This window comes from Blennius ocellaris, assembly GCF_963422515.1.
Source record: "Blennius ocellaris genome assembly, chromosome: 13".
Taxonomy (NCBI): domain Eukaryota; kingdom Metazoa; phylum Chordata; class Actinopteri; order Blenniiformes; family Blenniidae; genus Blennius; species Blennius ocellaris.
The window spans coordinates 457,568-469,444 of NC_137662.1; the positions used below are offsets into that span (position 1 = coordinate 457,568).

At 45.4% G+C, this 11,877-nt stretch overlaps 1 protein-coding gene across 1 annotated transcript; it reads right to left on the bottom strand.

The window, feature by feature from the left end:
* Window positions 1-10,088: 10,088 nt before the first annotated feature.
* Window positions 10,089-11,328, bottom strand: LOC308138274 (uncharacterized protein F54H12.2-like; the record flags this gene model as incomplete). Its single annotated transcript, XM_080507356.1, has 2 exons — window positions 10,089-10,730; window positions 10,867-11,328. 2 exons carry the CDS (start codon window positions 11,326-11,328, stop codon window positions 10,089-10,091), a joined length of 1,104 nt encoding a protein of 367 aa, XP_080363482.1.
* Between the last annotated feature and the right edge of the window lie 549 nt (window positions 11,329-11,877).

Genomic DNA, 11,877 nt, shown 5'->3' on the forward strand with positions numbered 1-11,877 from the left:
ACAACAGAGGACCTAATTTGGAGTTCAAAATAGAAAATACTTTATAAAACCCAGAGATAAAGTAGATAAATTCCTTCATGTGAACGTGGCACAACATCATCAGCCTCTTTCGTTGATACTTTTATTAAATCTATCACGCCTCCGGTTTGTAACACTATTGAAACATGTCAAAGGTATATTTAAAAAAAAGTAAAAAGCAAAGTACTCTGTTGGTAATGGTCTGAGCAGTTCAGGAGTTTACTTTTTTCTTTTGTTTATAAATAAAATATAAATTGAAAAACTGGACCCAACAATGTGCTTTGTGGAACTCCAAAAGTGAGCCTTTTTTGAAGATTGTATTTAATTTTTCAATGTAATTTTATTTAATTATTCATGAGGAATAAATTCCTTTAACGTTTCTCTTCTATGAATCAATGGAATTCTCCGAATTGATAAATGTATTTTTCTTTCAGGGTTATTTCTTGAATTAAATATAGTTAACACACACACACACACATGCACGCACGCACACACACAGTGACATAATTAAGCGTTTATAGAGCGTGGGTCAGAAGAGTGTTATCAGGCAGGTTTGAAGTGACCATGACTGAATATGTTGAAAATCATTGTACTGAACTAAAATCAGGTTGAATTCAGGACACGAGGGAAAAAAAAGATAAGACACCCTTCGATATCGATCTGGTATGGTCACTTACTCCATAGAGGCTAAAGGAGCTTCAGCTTTTCCACCGATGAGCAGCGTTTGCTCACCTTAGCCTCAGGAAACCTGAGCCTTTGTGCAGACAATCCAGATGCAGCTACACCCTCATGACCACACTCACTATTTTAACACAACAGGTATTCGGTGAATTCTACGCTACATATAACACATCTTTCAACGCCGCAAATTACAGATCTCCTCCAGACGTTTTCTGTGTGTGTGTGTGTGTGTGTGTGTGTGTGTGTAAAATAAAGGTGTCCTGTTGTACCAGGAAATCCAATCAAAACCTCAATAGCTGAAGCTGTCCGACACAATGCTGGCGAGCATTTCACCTTGTTTGCTGCCGAAGGGGAAGAAACGGCCGTCTCTCCGGCGTTTCGTCAGTTAACACAGTGAAGCAGGAGAAACAACCTCTGCCTATCGCTCAATTATTGCCTGCTGTAATTGCTATAAGTTGGCTTTTAGCGGTCCTGTTATTAGGACCCAGGGCTACTTGGCACTTTGTGGCAAAGCCTCTTTGGTTCTTTAATACAAGGTAGGTTTCTGTGGAGAGTGCAGGCCTTGGAGAGCCTTGATGTCTGAACGACAACATGGTAACTCAAGATGAATGGTCACATTCAAAGCCCTGCTTTACGTTTACAAATGTGGTGATTATGTTCCACAGTAAGAGAGCAAGCTGTTCTTGAACCCTCTAAATAAAGAGCTTGCTTCCCTCTACGGTGGAGGGCTGCACTGGCAGCTGAGCTCACAAATTGTTCAGTGCCGTTTTTCTCTGCGAGCGTGGAATTTTTATGCTGCTTTTTCTCTCAGCGCTGCAGAATCCTTGGTGTCTTATAAATACTGAGTGCTTGTACTCACTGACGGTGTTGCGGAAACAAACTCCGCTACCAATTAGGCTTCATCCGACTGTTGAAGTTTAACACATTAACGGTCGACCGTGAGCGGTTTTGACAACTGAGCTAATAATTGGGATTAATTGTGGTGTGTGTGCGGTGTTGTGTGGGGTTGGACTCCCGAGTTCTCGGGCCGCTGACGGCTCTGCTGCTTATCTGCTGCGATCGGTTCACTGCAACGGCTCAGAGCGGCCCCAGCAGGTCTGACGGCGTGCGATCGAGCATGAGCACATGACCGGTAACGGCACCTTCGGGCTCATTGTTAACCAACCAGTGTGTGTGTGTGTGTGTGTGTGTGTCTACAATATGTTACAGTAGCTGCATGTTCGAAATGATTTTTTTTCCCTCTTGGAATTGTTTTTTCTTAAATTAAATTAAATTAAATTAAATTTTATTGAGACTTGTCGCTGCACTTCAAAGAGAAAAACCGTGAACCAGAAAAAAGAACAAAGAAGACAGATCATTATCCTCGTCACAACTCTTCTTTATTACAAATTAAACAATGTTGCATTTTTCCCTTGAGATCTTTTGTTTTCCTCATCAGCTGGACTCATTTCCATTCTTCCCTCCTTGTTGTGGGTATATTTTGTGAGAGATATGAGTCTGCAGCTTCCTGAGAGGCCAAAGCGCAGCCTGTTTCCAGGATCAGGCTCAAAGAAGCGCCAACACAAGCCAATTCCCCAAAAATGACTACATTACAGTTCGGAATTAAGACATTTTGTGCTTGCAGACAGAACGAGGCAGCAGCGGAGCTCAGAGGTGGCTTGTGATGATGATCTGTGCAGTTTTGTATTTTTCAAGTGAAAATCTTGCCGTGCTGTCTGCTAATCTGCTGTTGACATACCAGACAGCCTAAAACCTGCAACAAAGGCGTCACAGTAATTGATTTTTTTTTCTGTACATTCTGTGTGAGTAGTTTTAGATAACACCCTTTTGTCCTGCAGATAGCGCTCCTTGCTGTAGTAATTGCCACAGGTGTAATTTGAGCAGTTCCTTTGTATCTCTGCAACAGTTACGTCCCCAGTGGCAGTTGCGGTGTGCATCGAGACTAAAGCATGGCCTGAACAATGGAGGCATCAGAAAGCCTTTGAAAATAAATCATGTTTTTTTTTCTTCTTCTGCTCTTTCTTCACTCACATGGACTTTCTTTTTTCATCCGAGAGCAGATCTTTAGGGATGTTTGGAAACACGTCTGCTCCGCTCCTGTTTGACCACGTAGAGAAACGGCTCGGCATTTCTGCTGCCGTCATGATGGAAGTGAAGCACGGCTCTGGCAGCCGGCGTCATCTGGACGCTCAATGTTCAGAAAAGTTGGCAGAAATAAAAGTAGACGTGTTGCTCAAATCCTCTAGATCTGTGTATAACGTCCGTCACTACTTGTCACCGTATGGTCTAAATTCATCTTTCTTCACCAAAATATAGTGAATTATCATCTCGAGACTTCCTGTTTGTATTACGTCCAGCAACGAGCAACGTGATTGGTCAGTTCATACCATGTGGTTTATACGTTTTGAAAGACGGCCTCTGATTGGTTCTTCATTCTGACTCATCCTGATGAATTTAGAGGAATTTTGTTTCCAAGAAGTTGAGGAATTCTATCTGCAGAATCCACAGGTGCTTTTAACTCTATAGGCCTTTGATCTATCTAATCTTTCATTTCCAAAATGTCCAAGTATTGAGAGTGATGCTTGTTCCCCCAGCAGTGATTCAGTGTGACTGAGACGTTCTAAGGTCTTGGGACTGAGCTAGAGGAGGCCTGCAGAGAACTAAGAACAACTCATGAGAGGAGAAGAGGAACTAGTTCACACTTCAGAGCTGCTCAGTTTAGGCTGCAGAGAGAAGCAGCGTCAAACTACAGGGGGACAAACAGGTACATGGAGTGAAAGTTGGAGTACAGGTACGGGTACAGGTACAGGTACGGGTACGGGTTCTGGTGAAAAAGATCACCCGTGGAAAGAAGCTATTACCTTTTTTTTAAGAAAACAAGTAACATTTAAACAAATCAAGAAAGGAAACAGGAGGCTTCAGCAAATGTGTCAAGTAGAAAAAGAAACGCGTTCCTGTTAAGAAGCAAAGTCTCATTACACGTCACAACGTAGAGTTTAGTCGTCAGCAATGAGTTAGAATAAACCATTTAAGGTAGATTTTTTTCAAAATGTTTCCATTTTCTACCAAAAGAAGTGAAGCATTGTTCTTGTGATTCTAATGAAAGGTTAGAAAGTTCAAAAGCATTTCAGTCGGTGAAAAAGAAATCTAACCTAAAAATCTTACAGGGTTTTTCAACAAGCTGCTGGATGAAGGTGGAGTTTTCATCTGTTTGTCCACAAAACCTTGAAACGATAAATGACACTGGTAACGTGAGGGAATGATTCATACAACACTTCATTAGCGTCGATGAGCGCTCATATTAATGCTCTGTTTATTGCAATGGCACGGTGGGAATCAATTCACAGGAGGGCTTCACCTTGTGCAGGAGCTTTATGAGGAGCAGACATGAATTTGATGAGTTCAGGCTGATGAACCAATTAAAACTTGTTTTATTGTGACAGCAGGTGACAGGCGTTAACTCCGTGTGGCGCACACATTTAAAATGTACGTCACTTCCTGTACTTTACATTCTCAGAGGAGAGACCGAAAGAAGCAGCTCAGATTCACGGAGTCACACCCTGACGTGTTGACGGGGAAAAAGAAATCTTCTCCCTGAAAACATCTGCTTCAGGTTATCAACTCAGCCAGGATCAGTTATTGATCGTCACTATAGGTGACTTGTACGTTTTTCCTGTGTTTGGGCGAGAAAAGGAATCTTCACTTTTTGCTCACGTGTGAGAGTCGTTTCTCGTCGTCTGTTTATTCTGAGGCGAGAATAGTTTCAACTCCAGGAAAACAACTGCTACAATGTAAACGTGCTGGTGTTGAATAAAAACACCAAGTATAGTTTCAGCTACTCTGTAGACACATTCAGATAGGTTTTACTTTTGTATTTTAATACTGTAATAGCTTTAAAACTATGACTTAGGACAAACTTAATAAAGTTTGATTTGTTTCAGTACTTTTTTTTTTCTGTTCCTGATTGATGGATTTACTACGAAAACAATCTGAACATCTACAGGAATCAATTTCAAACACATGAAAAAAGTGCATTAAGTCCTATTTATTTTTCAGAATAAAAGATGGTGTTGCAGAACAGTGGGGAAGTCATAAAGCCCATTGATCAATTGGCCTTTTTATAGCACTTAATGAAACCCTAACCCTTCTTTTTTCTTTTTCCTTTTTCCTTTTTTTTTTTTTTTTTTGCTGCAAGACGTCTTTGATGTCTATTTAAAGCGACTTTCAAATCTTAAGGTGCAAAAATATCCTAAGATGTTGATTTAGCAGGTATGGCCGAGGGCTTGCGGAGGCCTGAGTGCGACACGCAGTGTGAAGCCCGATGAAAGGCAGCGGAGCGGCGAGGACGAGCTGTAAACAAAGACACACATCCACAACTCCGCAGGAGAAAAGGCCACGCGTCAATTAAAAAGCTGAGGAGACACACGGGTGCTTGAAAATCATATTTTCACCTTCAGACAATCAGTGGCACTTTTGGTGGCTCGTGAAAGCCGGGGGATCGACGAGGGCTTCCGGCAGCTCCGCCACAATGAAGAGACCGGGAGGCTCCAGTCCTCGCCACCGCCGCTTCCCCCCTCTGCCCGCCTCGGTGAGCGGACGCCCACACCGCCACCCCGGGCCACGGGCGTGACGGGCTGCAGTTCACACGGCGGACGGATGCTCGCCGCTCAGAGCAAACGCGCATTCCCACAGACGCAAAGAAAAAGAAAGTTCTCCAAGCAGCCGACGTCTCGTCTCATCAAAACAACCTTTTCATTCCTCTGCCGCCGGATGAGCCGCGGCCTTGGAGCTTCATTAACTTTCCGCATGTTTTTGCAGATGTGATAAATCATTGTGTGTTCGGCGTGTAAGTACCTCTTGACACAGATTTCTCATTAAGACGACACACTCAGGCATGATCCCAAAACTTTAGACGGGAGCTCACGTTCGGCGAGTCGCAGCTTCTGATGATCTAAATAACCATCTGCTGATCTAAAAGCTTTTTACCTCAAACCTTTCTTAAAGTCCTAATTACCAGCTGTGTGTGTGTGTGTGTGTGTGTGTGTGTGTGTGTGTGTGTGGCTTTGTCACATTTTAATTGCTTTGCAGCGTAGTAAAATGAAGCCAGAGATGATTCACAGGTTCTCATGTTCAGCTCAGCTTTCTTTTATTTTCAAAGTTTCCGTCTAGTTTGGAACTGGTCGCGAAACAAAGCAGAACAAACGAACCACGAGGGGTTTTGCTGTGGCGGCGGCGGCGGTGGCGGCGGCGGCGGCGGCGGCGTGACAACAAGGCGCTGGTTTGTCATGAGGTGTGCAGCTTTTCTTTCTCTCCGCTGTGGAGGTTTGATCTGCATCACATCTGACAACAGATCAGCACAAAACACGTCAGTAGAAATAGTTTCTACTGAGAGCAACTGATCTGCATCAGTTTTCTTTATTCCCATTATCGTGTCAGTCCTTTCAGTTCAGTCAATATTAGAAGACATTTCTTTATGAGTTGTGAAAAACAACATAAATACGCTTAATTGCTGCTCATGCAGCTTTACTACACTTTAATATTGACTGGAGAATCCCTGACATCACTATGTGCTTATTAGTGGGTCCTTGTACTGATTTGATATTTAATGTTCATCAGAATCACACCATCAGCCTGGAGATGCAGCTTCTGTGCAGGACGTCATATTCATGTTGTCACCACAGCGTTTGGAGAGACGGGTCGCTGCTTCCCTGTCAGCTCGGAGGAAGTGTTGATTTTTAAATCCTTGATTAAATCTTTTTACGACAACGATGTTGCTGTGAAGCGGCGGCGTTGAGTGTTTCAGTGTGTTGGCCGCTGGCAGACCTCCACACATCCTGACCCACAGGCTGGAGAAAACTGCCGTCTGCAATCACCTGCTGATTAGCCATTGTTTCAGTCCAGCAGCAGAATCATGAGGTGAAGCCCTGCCAGGCCTGTGGGGGGTGGGGTGGAGGGGTGGAGGGGTGGAGGGGTGGAGGGGTGGAGGGTAGGGACTGAGATGTTTCTACATGCCACTGTTGAGCCTGTGCTGCCACCGTGTGGCCACTGCTGGTACTGCAGCTGATGCCAGTCCAGGCTCAGAGGGTCTGAAGATTCATTCAGACACCGTCTACAGCTTCTCCACCTCCGACATCATCTACAGGCCAGGTCATCTACAGACCGGATCATCTACAGACTGGATCATCCAGAGACTGGATCATCTACCGACCAGATCATCTACAGACCTGTTTGTCCACGGTCCATGTCTGACACCCCAGCCTAACAAACTGCTATATGGTCCAGCTACTAAACTACTGTGGAGTACAAGTACAGATACGTCTTTAAAAGAAAACTGGGTTGAATAAAAAGTGGACGTATTGTTTATCTGGTCGCTGAGCAACCACCGCATCCCCAGAAGGAGCAAGTGAAACGTCTCCAGTGGTGGTGTGGGTCATCGCAATCTCTCTTTACGCCCACCTGGCGGTCGCATCGAGTCATTGCACGCTCCCTCTGCGTGCCCCAAACCAGACGCCTGCCTCCCTCTGGTGTCCGTTCGAGGTCATTACACCCAATCACACTGACCCTCCAAGGTCCACCGCCACCTGGTGGACACTCATGGTCTTGCACAGAGGAGACTTTTTCCTGACGGAAAAACTCTACCATTCTAAAAACTTCTAAAAACAAAAACAAACAGACAGACAAGAGGGAGCAGGATCCCCCCTAGAGAGAGAGAGAGAGAGAGAGAGAGAGAGAGAGAGAGAGAGAGAGAGAGAGAGAGAGAGAAATGTCACACCCCTACGCTATGGAGGAGATTAGCTTTGACCATAGATTTAAAGCACCTTTTTCATGTATGATCGTTGGCCCGAGCGGTTCGGGAAAAACATATTTTGTAAAAAATGTTATCAAAAAACTTTCGTATGTTTTGGATACTTGTACCTGTAAATATTGTTTGGATTTATACCTCTTTTCAGAAAATGTATGAGGAACTGATGAAAATGAATAAAAACATAAAATTTGTCAAAGGTCTCCCAGACTCCTTTGAAGATGCAGAGCTGTTTCCTCCGGATCAAAGACATCTAATTGTGCTCGACGACATGATTTTTCAAGCTTCAGATCATCCGGAAGTAGCCAAATTATTTACACAGTACAGACATCATAAATGTATAAGTGTTTTTATGATATCGCAGAATGTGTTTCATCAAGGGAGATTCAGCCGCACTATTAGTTTAAATAGTAATTATCTGGTGCTGTTTAAAAACCCTCGTGACAGGCTGCAGATAAACACTCTCGCTCACCAGATCTCCCCTTCAAATAAAAAGTTTTTCTTAGAAAGTTTTGAAGACGCCACGAAAGCCCCGCACGGCTATTTAATCGTTGATCTAACGCCTTCATGTCCAGAACGCTACAGGCTGAGGACAGGTGCATTTCCGGACGAGCTATCCGCTGTTTAAGTTCCTAAGGAGCGGTAGAAGACCATGTCGGCTAGGATTAGGAGGAATGCTCCGTTATTGAAGGCTCTGTATAACTCAACCCCACAGAAGCGTAAAGATATACTTGCTCACAGCTCAGATTGCCTATAACCTCCTCAAAGGAAACATTCCTCTATCACCCCCGCAGTTTAAAAAGCTGAAGCGTCAGAAAAAAATCATTAAACTACTCGCAGATAAAAAAAAACGGTTTAAAACGTAAACAACGCGTTCTTACACATCAGACGGGCGGTTTCATTCTCCCTCTCCTCACTGCGACCATCCCGCTGCTCGGGGATATTTTAAGCGGCGTCGCAAGGAGATAATGTCTCTGAAGACGGCAAATAAGATGTTCCTTGTCTCCCCTCACCAGCTGAAGAAGTTAACTCAGTACGAGCCGTCAATACTGCACGATGTTGTGGATGATCTGGATGAGAAGATGAGGGCTGTTTTAAACGAGACGGGACTGAGTAGTTATGAGAAGGCGAAGCGTTATAACGAGCTCTTACAGTGGTATCTAACTCTGACAAAGCAGGAGAGGCAGGATGAACAGCGGGTGACTCTCAGCCTCAGGCAGGATTCGCACCCCACCACTGCCACCCTCCCGGGGAGCCGGAATGATGCCCTGCAACCTGTAGCGACGAGCCCCGGTCTGCATGGACCCGGGGATGTCATGAACGACGTATTGAAAATCTTGCCGTCTCGCAACCGGAAGACTGCGGAGTATATTATGCGGAAAATATCCGAGAATAACGAAGGATGGACGTCGCGTGGTGAATTTGTTTACAGAGGGGGTGCGGTGAAAGGATCGCATATGATGGATTTGATGAAGAACCTCTCATCCTCTTGTAAAAAACAACACGGTTCTCCGAGAGGCTGGACGAGTTTCTTACAAACTCTAGCGGACCTGAACATTCCTGTAACGGCCATCAATAATTCTCAGACTCGTGATCGGTACAGGCGTTTGATCGAGGGCGCACCTGCAGCTGCGTCTGCGTCTGCACCTGCTGCCGCCACCGCAGCTAGCTCATACCGGGAGTCAGAGGACTTGTCGCCATGAATTAAAACACGTAAGGCGAGGCGGAGAACTATAACTCTATCTCCGCGCTGGATCGAGCTGTAGCTCCCCACTGAATTTTTTTTCTTTTTTTTTTCCAATTATTATTATTACCGTTATTTTCTAGACGATGAAAAAAACCCCCCAAAAAAACATGACGAGTCCTGTAATGTCATTAAAAATAAAAATGTTTATTGATCAATCACACACGCTTACAGGTCTTATTCTTTGGCACGTAAACACCGCGGTCAGTCTAGATGTTGTGACAATCGTTAAACAGCTGTAGTGAACAGGTCACACGGTTAGAAAGCCGCGGACAGCGGGCTCTACCGCAGCTTCGGTACTTTTTCACAAAGTTAAATACTTCCTGATCGTTTTTTATTACATCCTCCTGATACGTAGACAATACGTCCGCGACAGATAATCCGCTTGCGCGGTGGCAGAGGTAATAGATACAATGATGCCCGCACACCGTCGGACATACTATCGGATAATGTTTAAAATGTGGGGGAAAACCGTAGGAGTCGAAAAACGTGGCGCTCCCATCTGATTCTAGAGTTAGAGATAGCCAATGCTCGCCCGGCATATGTGGCGGATGTGTATTTACGATGAAATACGCAGGCGTTTGAAAAGGTCGCGTCAGCGTCGGTAGCTGATCAGAAGGCCATACGCCGCAAAAAACACGTCCCAGCAGCCGGTATAAAATACTCTCCAACTCCTGAGTGTTCATAATCCCATACGATGTGGCTAGAACTACGCTACCCAGAAGGCTTTGTGAACCGCACGCTGTCGTGTAGTCCGCGCGTTCCTACGTCGCAGTTAGAATTATGTTACCCAGAAGGCTTTGCGGGCTGTCATGCAGGACGGCGTCGGAAGCGCAAGATTCTTCAGTAATAATCCACGAGCACTTGTCTTTTGGAGTTGATTTCTAAGATGGAGTCGTAACAGGCGTAGACCATTAACGTGTTTGTATAAGGTAGCGGGGTCCTGAATCTCATCTCTAGCCTCAAATTCCCGCTGGATGCTGGGTTGAGCGCGTCACAGTCCTCGGTGGGATTCAGATTGAACACAAACAGAGAGTAACCCCCGTTAAATTCTGTACGGTTGATACTCAGAGGAAGATCCTTCAGATATCTCCCGGTCGCTATAAACATGTTGTAAAACTCTCTGACCGAGTTCCTCTGATTAAACTGCGGCTGAAACGCTTTAGCGGGGACCTGTCTCCCATCCTGGCAGAGTGCCAGGTATTCCACGTCATTGTGTCTGAAGTTGAAAGGTGAAACATCTCTCCTCCCTGTGAAGGCGTCGTGATGTACCATACCGAGAACTAAGTACTTAGGCATGGCACCCAGAAACAGTTTCTCGTGGTTGCATATTCTTGAATTTCCCGGAATGGAATAAGTCTTCACGGTGACACGTGAAAGAGGGTAGAGGGCATTGCCTCTCGCCAGAGCTGCAGCGTGCCCCACAAGCACGGCCGGGGAGACGTTGACCTTTTTGACGTAGAGAGACGCAGCCGTTATCTTCAGCTTGAAAGTAGAATCGCGGGCCCCCATGAGACAGAACGCGTCGCTGGCGTGTCAGTTTAATTCTCATATCCACAGAGTTGAGTAGGAGCCTCTCGCAGAAAAAAACATCCCCGTGTAGAGGACCGAGCAGCTCCACCTCCCTGGACTCTGCCGTGAAGGCCGCTCTCTGATTCAGGCCTATGTTCGGTCCGTCGGGTGTCACTGCGGAGTCCATAGCACCCGCCGTGTCTTTGTAAAAAAGCCCTGCGCTGAACTGACTCCTTAGAGTGTCCTCTGAAAAGTTGAGTAGAGTCTCGATCATGGCTCTGTACGGATGTGTGGCACTGGACTGTGAAATTAATCGGTCTCCTAGCATCACGTCGCATTGGCTGAATATCGTATTCAGGGGGTAGTTGATCAGTCCTACCGCGGCGTCACCGTCGATAGGCGAACCGTCTGCTTTAGTGATTTTTACGCGCAGATACAGCATCGTGTCGTTTAAATCTAGATATCTCTCCCCATCCCCCGGGATGAAGAACTCTATCGGGGTGCTGTCTGTCAGGGCGGAGAGGGGCAGGCATTCCTGATATTTTTTATCTTCCACAGACAGCTGCGTCATCGGAGCCGTAAATAAATCCAGCTCTGCCAAGGTGCATTCTGACGATTTGTGGTGGAGGAGAGCCATACCTTGTTTGTATGGTTTTTTTTCTTTCATTTTCTTTATTTTTATTTTTTATTTTTATCTTTTTCAGTTAAAATATGCTGTCGCTCTGATCAGACCTCCTCTCCCGAGTCTTACTTCTGTTGACTGATTTCTTCCTTTTACGAGTCGTTTGTATTTTAGAAGTTTCGGTCACGCGGTTTCCTGGAGGGCGTTTTCTCGCTCTCCGAGATAAAACCATGATGCCGCCTGACCCCTTCTGTTTCTGCCCGGTGATTTTACTCATAGTGCAGCTGATGACGTCGGACGCGATGTTACCGGCTGCACTTTTTAGATGAGGTTTGGCAATAGAGAACCCTTTCTGGAGCAGTGGGGATACAAATCGAAGTAATTTGGAGAATAGAGATCCTATTCCACGAACAGGCACTCCGTGAAATCCCGGGAGCGCTCCTCCCACCTGCCCCTCGTAATAGGATATAAAACGGTGGGGGTCATCTCTCACCCGGG